Here is a 22,918-nt window from a genome sequence, read left to right as displayed (position 1 = left end):
CGAGCTAGCTGTGCTAACCCAGCAACAGAGGGAATACCAGAGGGCAGAGTAACATCATGCTAGGATACAGGATCCAGGAGACAGAGACTGAACAGACTGCTGAAGAAGCTCAGTCCTGGACCCTGTGGAGGTGGAGGCTGGCTGACTGGACAATGATGGACAAGCTGTCAGCATTTATTTTGTTATGGAGCTTTTTACACTTTCTATACACTTTCTTACTTTTGTTTTCTTGGTTGCTGCTGTGACTCTTCCTGAATTTCCCCTCAGGGATAAACAAAGTATTTTCTATTCTATTCTATTCTATTCTATTCTATTCTATTCTATTCTATTCTATTCTATTCTATTCTATTATGCTGTAACTGACAGAGTGAAACCACCACCTGTTATACAAACTATATATACAACATTGACTGCTTTAAATCAAGAAAAACTGTTAAAAATATGAAAATGAATTAAAAATTAAAGGATAAAATCATAAGACTAAAATTGTATGATATTGTAAATCTAATGGTAGTAGATGCAAAAATTGATATTAAATGGACTCAAAAACTTAAAACAAGAGCTGATGCTCTCACTCCTTTACTGATTTCTTACAGTCGATATGTTTATTGCACCACCCCATCTGAGTTTTCCACCTGGATAAATCTGATTTCCATATGCCACTCTGAGCTGGCGCTAACTCCTCATAACATGAATGTTACAGCAGCGAATGAAGTGTTTGAACATTTTAATTTCTGCAGCACAACACCAGGTTTATGGTTGTGAACCGGTCCGTGGTCCTGGTACAGTAGCCGTAAACCTGCTGAGAAACTGTGAGCAGACTAACGAGCTGCTTCATGGACCGCTGCCAGCAAAGAAAAGCCTTTCATCACACCGTGACCGTTTCCCGCTGAGGAAAACAGACTGAAATATGTATGAAACATGTCGGCGGTTTGAAGCTTTTACAGCGATGCATCGACAGGCTGACTCCTGCACGGGTGAGCGCAGAGAGCTGGGTCTAATAATGCTGAAACAACACCGTAAAACAACCAAAGCCTCCCTCTGTTTGGATCCGTCTCCCACCTTTCACCTACATGTCTTCATAATGATGGCATATAAAGCCATATAAATGTGTGTGTAAGAGTGTGTGTGTGTGTGTGTGTGTGTGTGTGTGTGTGTGTGTGTGTGTGTGTGTGTGTGTGTGTGTGTGTTTGGTTTCTGGTCAGATGTTGAATTAAGTATTATGAAAGAGGGTAAAATTAGCACAAAGAGCCGAGTGTAAGAGGGAGAAATTGCAAAACCGCAAAAATCTGATTATTCACCTGCATGCCTAAAATATGAGGAGAGAACAAGACGCTCTTACACACACACACACAAATATACACACAGCTTACACACACCGCTGGCAGCATTCATGCCCATTTTGTCTGCCATTCAGAAGTGTTTGTGGTGAACGCGGCGTGCTCGCTCACACATGTGGACAAAGTTTTGGCTGAGGATGAATGCAGGAATGTGTGTGTTTGTGTGTTTGTGTGCATCTGCAAATTAGTCCAGAACACACTGTACATGTATGTTGTCAAGGTGTTATAGATAAACAGGAACTGTGTCTCAAAGCAAAGACAAACACACAGACGGGGCAACCAGATCAAGCTCCCATTCATTGGCTACACCATGCTACACCATGTATGTCAGAGTATTAGAGGCACGTACCCTGAAAACATGAGATTAAGAGATTAAATCAGTGTTTATTTTGTTAAACGAAGACTATGACGAAAACTATCCAACAAACTTTATTAACAGACGAAACTAAATAAAAACTACAAAATAAGTCGGACAGGATGACCAAGACTCTGACGAAACATAACTGACACTTTTATCAATGAATAAAGACAAGATGAAAATATTTGGGAGACCTCTGACACAGTGGCACATGTCACCGACCAACTGGCACATGCCACTACCCATTGGCACATGTTCCTGACCCACTGGCAAGTGTCACTGACCTACCGACACATTGGTGACACCCATGAAGGGTCAGCAATACAATAGGCACATGTGCCACGTATTGGTGACTCACCGGCACCTGTAGCTGACGTGTTGCTGACCAACTTGCACAAATCATTGACACATTAGCACATGCACCCAACCCACTGGCACAAGTTGCTCACAATTGTCAAGTGTCACTGACTGACTGGCATATGATGCTGGCCCACTGGCACATGGCACTGGCCCCCTGGCATATGCCTCTTACCCATTGGAACATGTTCTTGACCCACTGGCAAGTGTCACTGACCTACTGACATGGTGCTGACACCCATGCAGGGTCAGCAATACAAAAGGCACATGTAGCTGGCGTGTTGCCGACAATCTTGCACAAATCATTGAGCTATAAGCATATGCACCTGACCCACTGGCACATGTTGCTCAACTATTGTCAAATGTCACTGACTGACTGGCATATGATGCTGGCCCACTAGCACATGGCACTGGCCCATTGGCACATGGATCTGACCCACTGGCATATGCCATGTACCCGTTGGCACATGTTCTTGACCCACTGCCATATATGGCTGACCCACCGGCACATGTAGCTGACGTGCTGTTGACTGCCTTGCAAAAGTCATTGGCCCATGTTGCTCAATTGTTGTCACATGGCACTGGCCCATTGGCACATGGATCTGACTAGCCTATGCCACTAACCCTTCAGCACATGTCGCTGACCCACTGGCATGTTACCTATCCATTGACATGTGGATGACCCATTGCCATGTATTGATGACCCTCTGGCACAAGTCACTGACCCACTGGCAAATGTTGCTCAATTGTTGTCACATGTCACTGACCAACTGGCATATGCTGCTGCCACATGGCACTGACCCACTGACACGTTGTTGACCCATTGCCACATATTGCCAACCCACTGGCACATGTAGCAGACATGTTGCTGACCCACTAGCATGCGTTGCTGAAGCCCTGGCCCATGTAGCAGATTGGCCCATTAGCACATGCTTATATTTGGCGCAATTTACATGCGGCACTGAGTGTTTGCACATGCCACGTTTGGATCTTGGCTCTCATGCCTCTTGGGCTAAACTGCTAATTGTCACTTCTCATGCTGATTTATGCTCAGTCACTTTCATAGAAAAGGCTACGAATACAGCTTCTTTCTGGTTTTAAATTACAGCATTAATCCAGAGTTTGCGAATTTATGACTTGAAACTGTTTTTAGCTGTGATTCAGACAAACTGCTCAGGAGATCAGAAAGATTTATTGCATTTGAAATAACTCAGAGGGGCATTTCCCCTGCCTTCTCTTTTGCAATGGGCATTTTTCAGCATTCAGTGTGCAGGTAAAAAAATAACCAACTTTTGTCACTGAACTTTTTGCCATGGCACTGTACAAGCCTTTTTTTGTGCTTAATCCCTCAACAGCAGAATCTGATGCTTTATATTTTCGCTAAATATCCAAACAAGGAGCTTTGTTGTTGCAAAATCACACTTAGCAGGAACAGCAGGATTCAATCAGCAGCCTCACGCAGCGCTGTCTGACCGGCTCGACTCGCTGTGACTAAGTGGTGTATTCACAATCACACAGAAAATCACTTCATGATGATACGGACTGAATAAAGAATTATTTTTTTCACTCGCCTGTGCAGGCTGCTTACTCCTCAAGTGTTTGGATTAACACACATTTCTACTGAGTGTTTACAAGTTCTCACCAGAACGTCGTCCCCAGAAGACTGGCTGATGCTAACAGAGCAGCAGGAGCAGGCCTAATGCAGAGGTACACAGTGTCAGCTCGCTGTTATTTACTACAGTATGTGTGATGCAGAGCCGTGTGTGTCCAGGGAGAGTAATGGAGTCTGGAGAATCTCTTGATACCAGTGAGGGGGTTCAGATACCTAACAGCTGGGGGAGAACGCTTTCAGACACGCACATGAAACCCTCACACGGTCTGTGAGACTTTAAAGGTTCTCCAAGCTCCAGCCAGGGGGAGATGGGAAGTGTGCAGGAGCTTAAATTAAAGCGAGGTACTTTCCCATCAAACAGTAAGTGTGTGTGAGTGTGTGAGTGTGTCTGTGTGTGAGTGTGCGTTTTAAGGTTGATTTATGCAGAGGGAGCAGATGCTCTAAAGATGGTGAGGCAGCTTTAAGCATCAGCAGCTGATGCTGAGGAGAGACAATAACAGGTTACCTTAAATATCCTCACAGCTGCTGCAGCTCACACACTGCTGGAGTTATTGATTCTCGTTTTATGCAAATCTTTCTTCTTTTTTTAACGATATATTTCAGATAATGTCTTAAAAAAACAGGTAATGTGTCATGTTATGATTATATACCTGATTAAATGGGTGAACGATATGCCTTATTTTCATTACATTTATAATTTATTCTGTTTCCCCAAACCTTAATTATAGATTTCAAGTATTAATGCTGACTGTTCAGACTGAGCGTGTGCAGATTTTCAAACCTGTCATTACACCTTCTAACTGGTTCATGACACATTGGAGGGGCAGGACCTCAAACACCAAGGTCTATCTCCAGAGGGCTAGCCAATCAGAGTGAAGGGGGTTTATGGAGCGCATAGCCTTAAAGAGACAGCAGCTGAAACAGTGTTTCAGACAGAGGCTGAACAAGGGTTTACTAAAAAAACACAGGGAGAGAAAAAAAGAGATTTAACTGAGCTGTAAATTATGGGAAGATAGTACGGGGGCACCAGAGGGACAAAATAAAGACTAAGAAAAACCAGGAGGTATAAATACAGCTTGTTTAAGCAATGATTATAATAATGCAGTCTGAGCTGATTAAAAAACTAAGGGACTTTAGTTTCCTTTAAAAAACACTCTGAGAGTTCCGGAATGTTGTGACATCACAAAGACAGAAAGTTCTCTGTCCCTGAGGTTGAACATTCTAGAACCTCATTGATGGAGCTGCAGCATAAAGGCAGAGTAGAGCTTTAAAAACAAGGAGAATTCTTAAAGAGACAGGAACCAGAGCAGAGACTGAAGGAGGAGATAGGGCTACTACATGGGCACCAGAGGGACAAAATAGACTAAAAAAGTCATAACCCCCTGCTTTTAACTCTCAGGGGTAATCAAATAAAGTAAGTCACGAATATGACACTGCAAAAAAAAAAAAATAAAATAACACTGCATCAAAATAAATTATACTTTAAACCTGTTGTATGCTTAAGCTCATAATTTAATTTAATCATAATCTCATTTATTATGTGAAAAGAAAATTATTTATATGCTGTTGTTTTGTTTCTCAAAATGAAAACAGTGACTCCATGTAATCAAATGGGCATTTAAAGGGTTACAATAATGAAAACTTTGAGTATTTGGAATTTTTAATCAAAAGTGAAGCAAATAGAACAATTTGAGCAAAAAAAGTAGAAAAACAGTCTGTTGTGTTTTATGGCGATTTTTGTTACAGGACATTTTTGTCCTCTAGTGTCTTCAAAGGGTTGTAAATTAAAGTGACCCATGTTGGTTAAATTAGCATCAGGCTGGGGAAAACAGAATACAGAGGCTTTAAGTCATCAACAATGAAAACCTACTTGTAGCTCTCCAGCTGGCGTGCAGAGGACACAGTGAGGAAGCTGTCTGTTCTGTGGTTGTAGACCAGCGGGCCGGGCAGGAGGAACCCGGGGAGAAACCTGCCGAAGGAGTAGCTGTCCTGCTCGAAGAACATCAGCATCCCATCCATCGACTGGATACAGAGAGAGTGGTGACCTAACAGAGACAGAAAAGTTAATAAGGTGATAAAAGGGCAGGAGAGTCACTCACAAAGTTAGCGTTTTATTTTATAAACCAGGTCCCAAAAATCAGGACTAAGATCTTCTTCTTAGCAGCATTGTATGCTTCCTAACAAAACGCATGAAAGTCAATGCAAGAGTCTGTAAAAGTTGTATTTTATAGGGAGAAAGATGTGATTTTGCCAACTAAGTGTTGGCTAAAAACAAACTCTACGTATTATTTTTACGAGCGCGCTCTCTGTCAGTTTTTAATCCCCAGAGATCCTGAGCCACATTCAGGGCTTCTGTTTTATTTCAGCCCCGATGTCGTGTCGCGGTGCGAGGTGTGTTTCTCCCTCTGGCTGAATCTGATATCTCCATTAACACCTCCGCACTCACTGGCTCACACACACCTGGCGCTCAGTGTGTGTGTGCAGCAGTGTGTGTTTGTTAGAAAGGTTCCTGATGCAGGACATACTTAGCGGCTGTAAAGCAGTGGGGCTGTGTGACCAGAGGACTATAATTAGGCCTCAACGCGCTATTAAAACTCACACTGCCATCAAGTAGAGGTCAGAGAGACAGCCACCTACAGCGCAACACACACCCCAAAACACACACACACACACACACACTCTCACACATTCAGCATCCATCAGCGAGGATTTAGAGAGAAAAGCCGCACACACCTACACACTCTTCTGTGTAAACACGTGTGTGTGAGTGATGAGAGGAGTTCATGGAGGCCGTTAACAAGCTGAAGGTTGCAGTCTCTCACACCACAGATTCTCCCAGCAGGGGGCGCAATACCAGATTTGAGAACTGACTGATGGGAAGGGCTGTGCAGGGTTTTTCAGTTCAACACCTCAACTTTTCACACACAGACACTGACGCCGTCCTCAGTTTACAACAGCAGGTGAGTGGTACCTGCTCAGCAAGCTACTCCCCTGGAGACTTACTAGTATCATTATTATGATTATTATTATTACGTCTGGTCTTTGAGCCCTGAACATGCTAAAGAACTCATCAAAATTGGCACACACCTCAGACTCGGCCAAAAATTCACCCCCAACATACCAAAATTTGCTCTGCAGCGCCACCTGGGCACACTAAAATGGCTCTCAAATGCAGTAGGAATGACGTAGAGAAATCAAACCAACATCAAAATGTTCATCCCACTAAGACATATAAATTATGTGTAGACACTCCTGACCTATCTCAAACAGGAGGCCTGCAATTTGCCGTTCAAAATTAAATTTGGCCACAATTTTGGGCCTTAAACAAAAATGATCTCCTCCTGGGCCATAAATGGTATCGGCTTGAAATTTGCTCAGATGACAGAGTGGACCCTACTTTACAAAAGCTCTGTATGAATTTGTTGTTTCTCAAAAGGTTTTTGAATGACAAGCCCTCAAAATCTGTGAACCCCAAAGAAGCCTTTTCAGGCCCCCCTATTAGAATGAATGGGAGAGGAGGATCCAGCTCCACACAAGCTGTGTCAGTTAGGCCTCTACACAGGAAAATAAAAGTTGTAAAGCTTTAAAAATGACATAAATGGATTCCTTGCAAAATTTACAACAAAAAATATCATATTTTACTGAGGTTTGGTCAGAAATGTGGTCTCTATAAGGAGAAGTTTCAAAACTTAAGTTAGTTTCCCTCCTGAGAGGGCAGCAGTTGGTGATGATGTCACAATGATTGAGAGTTCCGTGCAGCTGGTCATGTGACTCAATGAAGGCGGGAAAATGGAATGTGTAACACACTCACAGGTTATAAAGAATAAAACCTTGACAGTGGAGGTGAAAGCGGCATGAAGGGACGGGTGACAGTGTGAGGGCCCAACCAATGCTATATTTTTTTTTTTATATACATCTTCTAAGCTTCAAAATGTACGTCTTAATCTGCAGTTTTTATCAAAGATCAAACTGTATTTCCTTTTTGTTTCTCCGATAGATGCACACCTTGGTCGACTTTGCAGAAACAGAGAAGAGTTGTTTTTCAGTATCGCTCCTTGAAGCTGCTCTCGGCTCCTCTCACAGCTCTGCGCGGTTTCACACGGTTTACATGAAAATTAGCCAATCTCACGGCTGATTGGCCGACGGAGTGCACACTTCCACACACACACATAATGATTCACAGACACACGAGAGAGCGAGAAATCGTGTCCAAACAAACAGAAATACACACACATCCAGCAAAATATACACACATAGGGAGTGTGTACAGGAGGAAAGATGTGTGTGATTGTGTTGCTTTGTCTCTCTGCGTTTAATGTGTGTGAGGGGAGTGTTTTTGTGAGTGTCTGCTCATACACGTGAGTGTGTGTGTGTGTGTGTGTGTGTGTGTGTGTGTGTGTGTGTGTCTGTGTGTGTGTGTGTGTGTAGATCTATAATAGCAGCCATTTAGCAGAGCTGTAGGCGCTGTAATAGCAGCTCTGGACTAATACTGCTCTAATAGCCGGGCTGCCTTTGGGTTTGGGTCACATTCAGGCCACACACACACACACACACACTGACACACACATGGATAGAGAGGCCTTTCCAAGCTTTGGTTGGACGGGTATAGATATAGATAGACAAACACACATTCTCCCTCTGTGTCTCACACATTCTGTTGGCTCTTCTTTCTCTCCTTGTTCTGATTAATGACACACACAGGCCTCCTCCATGCTCTCACACACACGCACACACACACACACACACTTCTGAGACATGTTACACCTGGGCGTTGGCGTGTGAAATCACACACACACACACTACTGCTATAATAGTTCATCCCCAGGGTGTTATTTTCACTTTTCCTATCAGCGTCCGTGTTGTATCGTGCCAGGTTGTCTGAGTGTTTTTGACACTTAGGCCGTTTTTCATTGAAGGAAATGAAAATGAAAAATCCCTCTAGACCAAGAGTCTTCAACCTGCAGCTCTTTATACTCATCCCATCTGTCAATAAAGCCTGCCACCGCTCTACTTCACCTCCTACAACATCAACAGCCCACCAACTTTCCATGCACCTGTGGCTAACCTCAAGTTTTACAGCCCTGGGAAGATAACTACATCTACAAAAAGACTAATCTGGAAGAAAATACAGGTTTTAAATCTGTGTGGATGGATTTACTTAGCTGACAGTGTGCCAGGTTAATATACATACTTGATATAGAAGTTGGCAAGACAAGAACTAAAAAGTATTTCAAATTTTATTGAAATGTTTAAAGTTCTAAAATTTTGAATTTGTTGCATTTTTTTCGCCATTTTAACAATTTTAAAAATTTTTGCAGGTTTTTTTTGCACTTTCTGAAATTTCATTATTTTTTTAATAAAATTTTTTGCTTCTTAAAAAAGGGGGAAAAAAATTGGATTACGTTTTTAAATTTTTGCAAATTTTTGATTTTTTTTCCACTTTCTGAATATTCTTTTTTTTTTATTGTTTGCTTTTGAAAAAAAATGTAAAAATGTTTTAGATTTCGTTTTTTAATTTTTGCAAATTTTTTCTTTTTTCTTTAGCACTTTCTGAAATTTGCAAATTAAAGAAGAAAATCAGCATTTTTCAAAATTTTTGTAAATGTATTAATTTTCTTTTTTTAATTCTTGCATTTTTTTAATTTCAAAATTGTCTTTTTTTTACCATTTTAATTTTTAAATTTTTTTGCAGATTTTTTTTGCACTTTCTGAAATTTCATTTTTTTATGTTTGCTTTTTAAAAAAAAATGTAAAAATGTTTTGGATTTTGCTTTTTAATTTTTTGCAAATTTTTTATTTTTTTGCACGTTTTGAATTTTCAATTTTTTAAAAAAATATTTGCTTTTTAAAAAAATTGTAAAAATGTTTTGGATTTCGTTTTTTAATTTTTGCAAATTTTTTGCACTTTCTGGATTTTCAAATTTTAAATAATATTTGCATTTTCCAAAATTGTTGTTAATGTATTAACTTTCTTTTTTATTTTTGCATTTTTTTTTTTATTTTAAAATTTTCAAAATATTTTGAAATTGTTTAAATTTCATTAAAAAAATTACCAATGTACTTAAAAAAATGAAACAAAGACATCACATCTACAATTTTTAGATAAAATATATATATATATATATATATATATATATATATATATATATATATATATATCCTGACTTTGTTTAGATAATTATCCCTAGATTTTAACTATGTTTAGATTTCATACACTATATCGTCTTAATTTTGAAGATAAAGTGGATTTTGTGGCTCCGGAATGACTTTAACCCAGGTGAGCTGAGGCACCTGGAAGTAAAGGTTGCAGAGCCCTGCTCTAGAGTCTGTTCGAATGAGACATCCACTCTACACCTGATTTTGGAGTCTTGAAGAAGTCCATTCTGATTTAAACCTTGTCCGTTAATGACTTAAGTACAACTCATGTTGGATCTTTGCGGTGCCCTTTTTCAAGCGTCATCTCTTTCTTTTAATATCTTAAAATCAGACGTGTTTCTGGACTTGTGGGGTGAATACAGCTCATGTTAAGTACAATTAAAACAGTTTTTTACTCAGAATCAGACCATTCAAACCTAGAGTCTGAGTTAAATAAATTCTGTGGGGTCTTCCTCGCGTCCAGCTGGGGAGCTGGTTCCACCACACATCCTGAATCACAACCAGATCCAGAGGGAGCTGCTCTGGGGCTGAACTTTGACCCTCCCTTAGGAGAGGTGTTCAGAGAGGGGATTCCCCAACAAGAGGTAACACTAGGTCCCTTTCATTCATGTTTATTATGGTGAGATTGAAGAGCCTGCGCTGCCATCTAGTGGTGAGAGGAGGGACGGGCAGACTGAAAGGGAATGATGTTCGTTTACTGTTACATTACATCCAACTTGAAGGAGTGTGTGTTTGTCAGTGTGTGTGTGTTAAAGTTTCAGAGCATGTATGACATTTCAAAGCACGTGGAAACACACACACACACACACACACACTCGAACAGGTTGATGGTACCATCGAACCACGTGCACGAGGTTGAGCCAAAGTATCAGCTTTAATGAGCCCAGGACGTACTTTCTATCAATCACACACGCACACACACACACACTCACACACACACTCTGTAAACACAACCATCATGCCAGGCCACAGATTCTGGCATTCTCCGCTCACTCACACTCACACACACTTTCACACACACCTTAACAAAGCTTCCTTTATTTGGAAATGACATTTCTCCTCTTTAAAGGGGGTTCCCCATGTGAGTGTGTGTAGCTATGTTACTGTGTATGTGTGTGTGTGTGTTTTTCTTGGATGGTGACGACTCGAGGGCTTTCCCCTACTTGGTTTTTCCAGGAGCAGGATTGAGCGCTGAGCGAGCAGCGATGTGACCCCTCTCTCTGTTTCCATCCCTGGCTGCTCTCACACACTTTAATGTTGGAGTCCCGTGCTGCCAGTTACCACTTCCACCCCGGCACATGTACAGATGTTGTAATACACACGGCAGCGCTCACATTTAAAGACCGTCATTGACTTTATACAGCTCCTGGACCTCACCTTAAAGGGACATTCTGTCGTTTTCCGACATTAACAGTGGAGACTGACAGGAGAGAGTGTGTGAGGACGGGCAGCGACGACAGAATAAAGACCAAAACAGGAGAAATATATCAGATGAATGAATGTGGTGATTATTATAAAGCAGTCAGAGCTGATTTAAAAGCTAGTTTCCTTTAAAAACATTCAGAGAGCTCAGAGAGTTCCGGAATGTTGTGACATCACAAAGACAGAAAGCTTGCTGTCATTGACGATGAACATTCTAGAACCTCATTGATGAAATCTAAATCATTTTCATAAAATCATAGTTTTTACTCAAAGTTGAAGTAATTTAAATCTATTCACTTATATCAAGTGTCACTTTGTTGCTTTATTTTTTTTAAGTAGACAATGGTTGAAATTTTTTTGAGTGTTGAGGCTTTACAGTAATTTAAAGAGCACTTAAAAAAATGGGTTTTAAACCACTGTGTAATGGTTCAGTGGAACACCTCCCACCCAACCGTCTGAGCCAGTCTGCACCCCATGGGTAGTTTCCATTTAAGAGACCAAATGAATAAATCTACACAAACAGGTATTGTAAGTGAAGAAGCTTTAGCTGATTCCTGAACCATCTGTCAGATGTTTCCTTTAACAAACATCAAAAAAATTACTTGTGATCTGTTAAATGTTTATTATGACCTCAGAAAGTGAAGAGTTACTGGTTCATCCCTGCCTGATGACATCGTTACTTTGTGTTATTGTGTGAATCTTGTGTTTTACCGTTAGTTTTATCACCTTCCTGAGCCAGCAGTCAAACAGAAACTCTGTGTCTGACTTTTTTTCTGTTTTTGTTTTCCTTTTTGAACTTTTACTTTGAAAGAAAAGCAACCGCTTCCTCCTCTGTTGGTGGTAAAACCGTACTCGTTGAGTCGGTGAAGTTTATTCTGGCGCACTTCAGAGCTAAATTGCGATCATTACGGCGTGTTTCTGCTTCTGCTTTGGCGTTTCGAAAGCTTTACGCACCTATTAGTCATTTAGACACTGAAATATGGAAAACATTAGGTTGAGAAACCCGCTCTTATTACCCTTTAAATATCACAGCCTGATGCTGTGTGCCAACTCTTTAAATAAACTGACACTGAGCTGATATTTCTAACCCTGAAAACAAGACTCAGACCTCAAACAACACGATGAAGGTCAAAGTTAAACCCAGCCAAACCGCTCGGCTGTTGGAAAAAGAAAGACTGGGTCTCAGCTCAGACTGGTCCTCACAAAGATAGACTTACAGTCAGGTCCATAAATATTTGGACACTGACACAAGTTTCAGCATTCCAGCTCTGTATGACACCACAATGGAATTGAAATGAAACAATCAAAATGTCCTTTAAGTGCAGACTTTGAGCTTTAATTTGAGGGTATTTACATCCAAATCAGGTGTACGGTCTAGGAATGGCAACACATTTTATATGTGCCTTCCTCCTTTTAAGGGACCAAAACTAATTGGACAATTGGCCTTTCAGCTGTTCCATGTCCAGGTGTGTGTTATCCCCTCGTTATTTCATTACCAAGGGGTAGATAATAGGAGTTCATTTCAAGAGTGTTGTATTCATTTGGAATCTGGTGAGGTCATCTCTCAATATGAAGTCCACTATCAGTGAAGCAAGCCATCATCAGGTGAAAAAGTCAACAAAAATCCATCAGAGAGATCACAAAAACATTAGGTGTGGCCAAATCAACTGTTTGGTACATTCTTAAAAAGAGAGAACGCACTGGTGGGCTCAGCATCACCAAAAGACCTGGAGGACCACGGAAAACAAGTGTGGTGGATGACAGACGAATCCTCTCCCTCATCAAGAAAAACCCTTTCACATCAGCTGGCCAGATCAAGACAACTCTCCAGGAGGTAGGAGTATCTGTGTCCAAGTCAACAATTAAAAGAAGACTTCACCAGAGGAAATACAGAGGTTTCACCACAAGGTGTAAACCATTGGTGAGCCTTGTACCAGAATGATGGGAAGAGAAGAGTATGGAGAAGGGAGGGAACTGCTCAAGATCCAAAGATACCACCTCATCCGTGAAGCATGGTGCTGGTAGTGTAATGGCGTGGGGGTGTATGGCTGCCAGTGGGACTGGATCTCTCATTTTTATTGATGATGTGACTTCTGATGAGACCAGCAGAATGAATTCTGAAGTGTTTCGGGCTTTATTATCTGCTCATATTCAACCAAATGCTTCAAAACTCATTGGACGACGCTTCACGATCCAGATGGACAACGACCCAAAACATACTGCAAAAGCAACCAAAGAGTTGTTAAAGGCAAAGAAGTGGAATGTTCTGCAGTGGCCAAGTCAATCACCTGACCTGAATCTGATTGAGCATGCATTTCACTTGCTGAAGACAAAACTGAATGCCCAAAGAACAAGCAGGAGCTGAAGACAGCTGCAGCAGAGGCCTGGCAAAGCATCACCAGGGATGAAACCCAGCATTTGGTTATGTCCATGTGTTCAAGACTTCAGGCTGTCATTGACTGCAAAGGATTTGCAACAAAGTATTAAAATGTGGCAACCTGATTTATGATTATGTTTGTCTGTCCAATTAAAGGAGGAAGGCACATAAAAAATGTGTTGTCACTCCTAGACCATACACCTGATTTGGATGTAAATACCCTCAAATTAAAGCTCAAAGTCTGCACTTAAAGCACATTTTGATTGTTTCATTTCAATACCATTGTGGTGTCATACAGAGCTGGAATGCTGAAAATTGTGTCAGTGTCCAAATATTTATGGACCTGACTGTACATCTTCACACACACACAGCTGAAGGGCCTCTGTTTGGCCTCTGTTTGGCCTCTGTCTCAGGTGTATTAAGACGCATGTTCAGCTCACCTGTGACGCCTCCAAACGTGCCGTACGTCATGTTGCACGCCGTCCTCTGCAGGTTGTGTTCGTAGACCAACTTCAGCTGATACTGGTCGCCGTGCTCCACGTTCCCCGCGGTGCCTGGACACAAAAACCATCCAAGAATCAAGTTTTTCTGCTGAATCTGAAGGTGATATTGTTCCTATTATCAAGTTTTACCTGAGACGGAGTAGACGGACAGCTTCCTGGGGTGAAGAACAGCCAGGTGAAGCAGATCTGAGCACCTGGAAAGAGCCCACAGCATTAAAGAAGAGAATAAACGGCTCGTTTTATGGTTTATTTGTTCTCTGAAGTGATATAAAAATGATTTAGAGCGGTTTTAAGCAGCTGAAGGTTTGGTTTCTCCTTAGGGCAGATGTTTCCTGCCCGTGTGGTTGACCCCGTGTTCTCAGCTAACTCGTACTTCTAAAAGAATTACTCTGACAGCTGGAGGACTTTTTTAACATCGGTCATGGTTGAGGTGTGGGTGATGGTCTCAGTGATGCTGATCCCAGATTTTCACTCATTTATTTTCCCACAAACCCACAGAGGAGGAATCCGACTGCTCCTTGGACGCAGAACAAGGGCCCGCGTCGCTAACTCTCCACCGCTGTTGTCGTGTTTGTTGAGAGAACAACAACGAGGGAGGAGAAAAATGAGTCCCGGGAGGTTTCCTTCTTCTCGGAAAACCACTCAGAGTCCGTGCTGAAACACAAACTTTCACCGTGCGCCCACCTCGGCCTGGTCTGACGATATTTACAACGTGTTTCTGTGTCGGGGCCGCGTTACGAAACGCCCAGCAGTCAGTGAAGAATGCTGAGCTGAAAACCGCGGGTAACCAAACACGACAGCTTCCAAACAGACTGATTTAGTTGGATTCTGCCTCCAGTGTGATGATGTGGGAAGCCTCCAAGGCAAACCACCAGAGCTATTCCCAGAAACATGGATTTCTGGAAGGTTCCAGTGTCCTCTCGGTGCAGCTATAGGAGACAGAGTGTTTGGTTTACAGGCTTAAATAAGAGATATGATATATTTGAACTTTGCTTCATGTTTAAGTTAGAGATGAACAGCACGTCCGAATCAGTCAGGAGTCAGTGGAGTGGATCGCTTCAGCTGGGAGCCGTTAGGTTTACAAGCAAAACTTACCAACGTTCAGCTGTTTGCAATAAACAAATCAAACACAATCAATGTCAGTAGCTCAACAAAAGTAATATTTGCTCGTGTTTTCTCCAATCTCAGCACACAATGCCACTTTTAACAAGTCTCAACATTTTTCAACCCCATCAATTGAAGACACACTCGCAAATGCTGCCTCCAGTTTTTGCTCAAAACCATAAAAATAAGCTACAAAAGTTATGGGATTCTGTTCTGAGGAGTGATTAACTGGAGAATTTTTGGCTTTTGAATCAGCAGGATGTCTGGAGGAAGAGGAGGAGGAGGAGGAGGAGGGGAATGAAACATGAAAAGGTCACCCTGCCTACAGCGAAGCATGGCGGTGCCTCCAGGATGCTCTGCAGCTGCTTTGTTTCCTCTGGAAATGTGTGACAAGAAATAAAAAAAAAACTTGCAAATGTTAGCTGAATTAAGCTATTGAAATTTTTCTTGTTAGATTTTTTTTGGGGGCAAAAGCTGAAAAAGTTTGTAAATTTTGCAAGGACACCTCATTTTAAATGACAGTTGAATCACTTTGGGTGAAACTGTCGGTACATGTTCAAACATGTTATGACTAATCTACTCTGGCTACGTCTTCCCATGATACTGGAAACATCCATGCAGAGATAAACCTCGCAGTTTTAGAGAAGTGTGGGGTTTTTTTTAAAGCAAGAAATAGACCGTGCAATTCTCTCTCTGTAGGGTTAATGTTAGCTAAGTGTTAGCTTAAGATTAGGTAAGAGTCAGGCAAGGGTTAGGGTTAGCTAAGTGCAAGCTTAGGGTTAGCTTAGGGTAATTTCAGGGCTAGCTTGGGGTTAGGTTTGTATTAGCTGAGCAGTATTTCATATTAGTTTAGAGTTAGGTTAAGGCTACGTTGGGGCTAGCTAAGCGATAGGTTAGGGATATGTTGGGGTTGCTTAAGAGTTATATTAGGGTTAGCTTAGATTCAGATTAAGGTCAGATTAGAGTTGGTCAAGGGTTAGCTTAAGGTTAGGTCATGTTAGCTCAGTGTTAGCTTAGGGTTAGCTAAGGGTTGTATAAGGGTTTATCGCAGAGTAAACTTAAGGTAAGCTATAGGTTAAACTAATGCTGTGTAAAGGGTTAGGTTAGGGTTAACCAAATCCAAGCTTAGGGTTAGCTTAGGGTTATTTTTGGGCTAGCTTAGGGTTGGGTTTGTGTCAGCTAAAGGTTTTTTTTGTGTTAGCTTAGAGTTAGGTTAGGGCAACTCAAGGGCTAGCTGAATGTTAGGTGAGGTTTATGCTGGGTTTGGCTAAGGGTTATACCAGAGTTAGCTTAGATTTAGCTGAGGGTTAGCTTTGGGTAAGATTAGAGTTGGTCAAAGGTTAGGTTATGGTAAGCTTAGTGTTAGCTTAGAGTTAGCTAAGGGTTGTATTAGGTTTAGCTCAGAGTAAGCCTAAGGATAGCTACGGGTTAGCTGAATGGGTTAGAGTTAGCTAAGAGTTATCTTAGGGTAGGTTAGGGTTAGCTGAGTGCAAACTTGGGGTTACCTTAGGGTTATTTTAGGGCTAGCTTGGGGTTAGGTTTGTGTTAGCTGAGGTTTTTTTTAGTGTTAGCTTAGAGTTGGGTTAGGGCAACGTTACGGCTAACTAAATGTTAGGTTAGGTTTATGTTGGGTTTGTCTCAGGGTTATATTAGGATTAGCTTTGAATTAGATTAGGGTTGGTCAAGGGTTAGTTTAGGGTTAGGTTTGGGTTAGCTTATGGTTAGCTCAGTGTCAGCTTAGGGTTAGCTTTGGGTTGTATTAGGTATAGCTCAGAGTAAGCTTAAGGATAGCTATGGGTTAGCCTAACGTTGGGTTTAGAGTTTGCTAAGGGTTATTTTAGGGCTAGATTAGCGTTAGGTTTGTGTCAGCTAAGGGTTTTAATTGTGTTAGCTTAGACTAGGGTTAGGGCAACTCTAGGGCTAGCTTAACATTAGGTGAGGTTTATGTTTGGTTTGGCTGAGGGTTATATTAGGGTTAGCTTAGATTAGTCTTAGGTTTAGCTTAGGGTTAGCTTTGGGTTAGAATAGGGTTGGTCAAGGGTTAGGTTATGGTTAGCTTAGTGTTAGCTTGGGTTTGCTAAGGGTTGTATTAGGTTTAGCTCAGAGTAAGCTTAAGGTTAGCTGTGGGTTAGCCTAACGTTGGGTTAGAGTTAGCTAAGGGCTATCCTAGGGTTAGGTTAGGGTTAGCTGAGTGCGAGTTAAGGGTTAGCTTAGGGCTAGTTTAGGGTTAGGTTTCTGTTAGTTAAGGATTTATTTTTTTGTGTTAGCTTAGAGTCAGGTCAGGGCAATGTTAGGGCTAGCTAAACTTTAGGTTAGGGATATGTTGAGGTTAGAGGGAGCTGAGCCGGAAGGCGAAGCTCTCTGTTTACCGGTCGATCTTCGTTCCCACCCTCACCTATGGTCATGAGCTTTGGGTAGTGACCGAAAGAACAAGATCGCGGGTACAAGCGGCCGAAATGAGCTTCCTCCGTAGGGTGGCCGGGCTCTCCCTTAGAGATAGGGTGAGAAGCTCGGCTATCCAGGAGGAGCTCGGAGTAGAGCCGCTACTCCTCCGCGTTGAGAGGAGCCAGATGAGGTGGCTCGGGCATCTGATGAGGATGCCTCCCGGACGCCTCCCTGGTGAGGTGTTCAGGGCACGTCCCACCGGGAGGAGACCCCGGGGCAGACCCAGGACACGCTGGAGAGACTACATCTCTCGGCTGGCCTGGGAACGTCTTGGGATCCCCCCGGAAGAGCTGGCCGAAGTGGCTAGGGAGAGGGAAGTCTGGGCTTCCCTGCTTAGGCTGCTGCCCCCGCGACCCGACCCCGGATAAGCGGAAGAAGATGGATGGATGGATGGATGGATATGTTGAGGTTGGCTAGGGGTTATATTAGGGTTAGCTTAGATTTAGCTCAAGGTTAGCTTGGGATTAGATTATGGTTAGCTCAGTGTTAGCTTAGGGTTTGCTTATTGTTAGCTTGGGGTTAGCTTAGGGTTAGCTAAGTTTTAGGTTAGGGTTGGGTAAAGGGAATGGGAATCTTCTGAAAACAAAAAAAGCAGAAAGTTTTGTGGTGTTTAAATCAGCTTCCTGCCCAGATTTTTTGTGTGTGTTGCTTTAATAACGGGTTAGACTCAAACCAATTTCTATGAAACAAGAGGTAAACCAAATGGGCGTGTGTGGTGTGTAAGTGCATTAGCTGCAGAGGTTTAACTGGTGAAAGGCACATCTCTACTCCTCAGTGTTCCTCCATTTCTTTAAGAGGAGTGTGATCTGTATCGTGTCCTCAGACAATCAGGTGAAGCCGTGAGACTGAGATTTAGGAGGCTTCCTGGCAGAGGACGTCAGGCTAATGCCACTCTGACCTACAAAACCCAACCACAGGCACATAAAAGAAGGCAGCCAAAGAGAGGAGGGATTAGCAACACCATCAATGATCCTGGTGTTAAGAGTAAAGATCTCAGGTCAGCTGATTTATCAGGGGAGGAGCTGGAGCAGGTAGTACACCTGCTGGAGTCAGGAGAGTTCAAAATAAGGGAGGCCATCCTGTGGTTTCAACTTACGAGACAAACTTGCCCACTTCCACCTGGATGATGGCGTTTTGAAGCTGGACCTCCAGAAGCTGGGCTTCCATCAGGGCCCCCTCAGAGCTGGACTTGTTGGCGTGGGGGGAGAAAATCCGCAGCATCCCCATGTAGCTGCCCACCACCACTTTGTCTGCAGAGACGGACGTGAACAGATGATGAGGAGGAACCAGCAGCTTCTGAAGACTTTGCTGTCATTTTGTGTGTGAGCAAAATCCCAAACAGCCCTCTCTTTAAACCCTGCAGAAACCTTTCTCCACACACTCACCGTGTCCGCTGCCACTGTTGTCCACGTCTCCCACACAGAGACATCCCTGGTCAAACTCCTCGCCCTCGCCGAGCGCCGCCGACCACCAATCACGAGCCTTGAACAGAGACATGCTGCCTCTGATTGGAGAGAGGAAAGATTCTGCTGTTAGCATTTTGATTTACATTTTTCTGATGAGTGTTGACGCTGCCAGTGAAATAAAATCTTTATTTTATTTTTAAATTTATGATTATATTTATTATTATATTTTACATTTATTTCTATATCTTATATTTATTTTTATGTTCTATATTTTTCAATATATATTTTTTTCAGTATTTTAATGTTCTTTAATGCTGTGACAGTACTTGCAAATTTTTTTATATTTTCAGTAATTTTTTACATGTTAAGTTTTTTTTTTTATAGATTTTTAATGTATTTCTTAAATATATATTTTTCATTTTTTATAGTCTCTTTCTGGTCCTTTTTTAACACTTTTATTGTATTTTTACATGTTTTTAGATTAATTCTAATATCATTTTGATACTTTTATATTCTTATTTTCATAGTATTTTTAATACTGTCTTACATCTTTAGATGTATATTTTTATTTCATAGTTTTTTATAGATACATTTTTTATAGTGTTTTCAATTTTATTTTTTACTCAATTTATTGTATTTTCAATGTTATTTTTTTCATACATTTTTTATAGTATTTTCAATTTAATTTTTACTCAATTTATTGTATTTTTAATGTTATTTTCTTCTTTGTACATTTTTTTATAGTATTTTTAATTTTATTTTTTTCCTAATTTATTGTATTTTCGATGTTATTTTTCTTTATTTTCGTTTATTTCTTAAAGCATTTTAATATCTTATTTTTTCATATTTTGAAGTATTCTTATTATTAGTATATATTATTTTTATTTTATTTATCTATTTTTTAAATATTTTAGATGATTTTATTTAATAATCCTGTTCTCCACTTGAATTATCTCGTATCACGTCAGCTGATTAATCAGTGCAGCTTTACTCCACGTAGCACTCCATTAAAGATGATCCTCCAGGTGAACAGAGAGCTTTAACATCATTAACCCCTCTGTCCCTTCACCCTCTCAGTTCATTATGAACCACGCTGACACCTGCAGCCAATGAGAGGCCAGCTAGCCGGTCACATGACCTCATGATTCTGAGAGAGTGAGGAGGGGGGTAAAGGCGGGGGCAAGCAGCTTTTCTCCTCTGTTGAAGCTCAGCAGGTGGAAGAGTCAGCTAATCCAGAGGAGGAATCCCTCCCATCAACTCTACGACACCACGCAGGCCGCGTTCGAGGATATTAAAGCTCTGACTGATCTAAAAATGATCCATACAACAAACATTTGAAGGAAGTACGACTGTGCAGTGTGTTTCAGGGTTAAGGTTTCAGTGCTGAAGGAACTTTCCTTTAATATACCACCTGATAAATTCCACATTTATGCACGGTACTTTCATGTAGTATAAACCAAGCATGAAAAGCATAGAAATAAAGATATAAAAAAAGAGGGACATGGAGGCAGAGATCACTTCGTACTCGTACTACTCCTCTGTAAAGACAACTTTATTTATAACAGACTAATGGACTTACTCTCACATCCTCACGACTTCACTTTGCACATCACCTGCTGCACATCAGCTGCTGCACATCACCTGCACTTTCTGCAATCTACCTCATCCAGACAGCTGGAAAATCAGGGTGCAGAGTGATTCTTTCTACAAGCATGGAGCAAAAGGAAGTTTTTCAAATTACTTCAGTTTACTTCATTTGACTGCTGACTTACTGGTAAAACTGGGTTCACTGGAGGATATTTAGGTCTCTGCTTAGAAAAGCCTCCTGAGCCCCAAACAGCGTGTGGAGATGTTAAAACTAGCCTAAAGGCATGCAAGATTTTTTTTACCTGCAGCTTTAAAAATAGTTAACAGAATTCAAGAAACTCTAACTTTTCTTTGAAACAAAGTATGCTGTTGTTTTTTTTGTTTTTTTTTAAGGATAACTTATTAACACTGAACCACCGTGTCAAAGCATCCAGTTCTTATAACTCTGTATCCAGAAGATGAGCAAATTTTTACCAACGCAAAAAAAGTTTGTGTCATCAGCAAAATAGAACAAAAATTAAACAATTTTGAAAAATTCCAAATATCGTTAATGTAAAATATGAACAATTAAGGACCAAGCATTGATCCTTGTGGGACACCACACATGACTTGTAACATGTCAGACTTATCATTGTGTATATTCTGTAATAATAGTAACAATAATAATAATAATAATAATAATAATAATAATAATAATAATACATTACTGATGCCTTGTCTTATAGCTGTTATCTAGAAATATAAACATCTAATTACTAAAGGCCTGTGGCTTATTAAAATGCTCTTACACATACTTTTCTGATGCTTTTTTAACAACTAATAAGCAGACACGCTTAATTGTAGGTAAATATTTACAGTTCTTGTACTTTTTATTGCACTAGCAGCACTATAAGTATATGTTTTGCATCATTTTATAACGGTTGCTCATTGTTTGTCTGCAGCTGTGATAACTGTGCTGCTTTCCCTGGGCAGAAATGTCTTGAAAACAACATTTTACATTAATTTTTATATTTCATTTTTATTTTTATGTTCTATATTTTTCAGTATATACTTTTTTTATTATTTCAATATTCTTTAATGCTGTGAAAGTACTTTCAAATTTATATATATATATATATATATATATATATATATATATATATATATATATATATATATATATATATATTTATATATATATATATTATTTTATATAATTTTATAATACTAATTTTTATACACTTTTAGTACATTTTTATTGGTTTTTTTTTACAATGTTTTTAGATTTATTTTGATATCTTTTTAATACTTTTATTTTCATAGTATTTTTAGTACTGTCTTACATCTTTGGATTTTTATTTATATTTTATAGTTTTTTTATAGATACATTTTAATAGTATTTTGAGTTTTATTTTTTACTTAATCTATAGTATTTTAATAGTTGTTACTATTTTTATAACATTTTTTAATTTTAATTTTCTATATCTTAAAGTATTTTAAATGTTATTCATATATAATATACATATAAGTTCTATGTATTGTGTCATTTTTGAACGGTTGCTCATTGTTTGTCTGCAGCTGTGATAACTGTGCTGCTGCTGCTTTACCTGGGCTGAAAAGTCTTGAAAACAACATTTCTATGTCTTATTGAGCTCCTCTTGGTTAAATAAAGGATGCATAAATGTATAAATCTGTGAGTAAAAAGCCTTGATAAATAGATTAACACTTTGATTACTTTTGTAGAGTTTAAATCAGATAAAAGGGCTGCACAGGTGTAAGAAATGAGTCATTAGCCTCATATTCTCCTGAGCTCTAATAGCTCAGCGCACACACCTGTGGGATTTTGTTTCACACCCACGAGGTTCATGTTGTGGTTGAGAAAGTCTGATCTCACCCGGAGTTTAAATCAGGCTGATCCTCCTTCGTACAGATTGAAAAATGCAGTTTGAAGTGTGACAGAAACGATCTAATCCTCCAGGAAGGAGTCAACCTGCAGCTAACGTCCACACAGCTGAATTAACTGTAGCTTACCCCGGCTAATGAGCTAGCTCTCTAAGTTACCTGGATGAAGCGTCAGGTACCGGGTCAGGGACAGAGTCTCTACGGTCTTTATCTAAAACCACTTTAGAATCCGGTCCCGGAGTCTCCTTACCCTCACACACAGATCCAGTCCGCTACAGAAGCTGGTTTCTTCCTCCTCTAAACACAAATCACATTTCTCAGCTCCTCGCTCGCAGCCATCGTCCTGTTGTCATGGCACTGACGCTCAACG

General features: G+C 40.5%; 1 protein-coding gene across 1 annotated transcript in view; it reads right to left on the bottom strand.

Moving 5' to 3' along the window:
• bbs9 (Bardet-Biedl syndrome 9) overlaps positions 1–22,918 on the bottom strand; it is a 220,148-nt gene that overhangs the window by 197,201 nt on the left and 29 nt on the right. The window contains exons 1-6 of the mRNA XM_074683754.1: positions 22,799–22,918; positions 19,060–19,178; positions 18,771–18,924; positions 14,255–14,319; positions 14,063–14,176; positions 5,538–5,712 (exon numbers count right to left, since the gene is read on the bottom strand). The exon at positions 22,799–22,918 is cut by the window's right edge and continues 29 nt beyond it. Coding sequence (XP_074539855.1) covers positions 5,538–5,712; positions 14,063–14,176; positions 14,255–14,319; positions 18,771–18,924; positions 19,060–19,171 — 620 coding nt within the window. The 5' untranslated portion in view covers positions 19,172–19,178; positions 22,799–22,918. The remainder of the gene's footprint in view (positions 1–5,537; positions 5,713–14,062; positions 14,177–14,254; positions 14,320–18,770; positions 18,925–19,059; positions 19,179–22,798) is intronic.

This window comes from Halichoeres trimaculatus, unplaced genomic scaffold (genome assembly GCF_033239565.1).
Source record: "Halichoeres trimaculatus isolate MK-OKI-2021-1 unplaced genomic scaffold, fHalTri1.1 fHalTri1_scaffold_12, whole genome shotgun sequence".
Classification (NCBI taxonomy): Eukaryota; Metazoa; Chordata; class Actinopteri; order Labriformes; family Labridae; genus Halichoeres; species Halichoeres trimaculatus.
The sequence above is the reverse complement of the archived record's forward strand: the minus strand, read 5'-3'. Positions and strand labels throughout refer to the sequence as shown.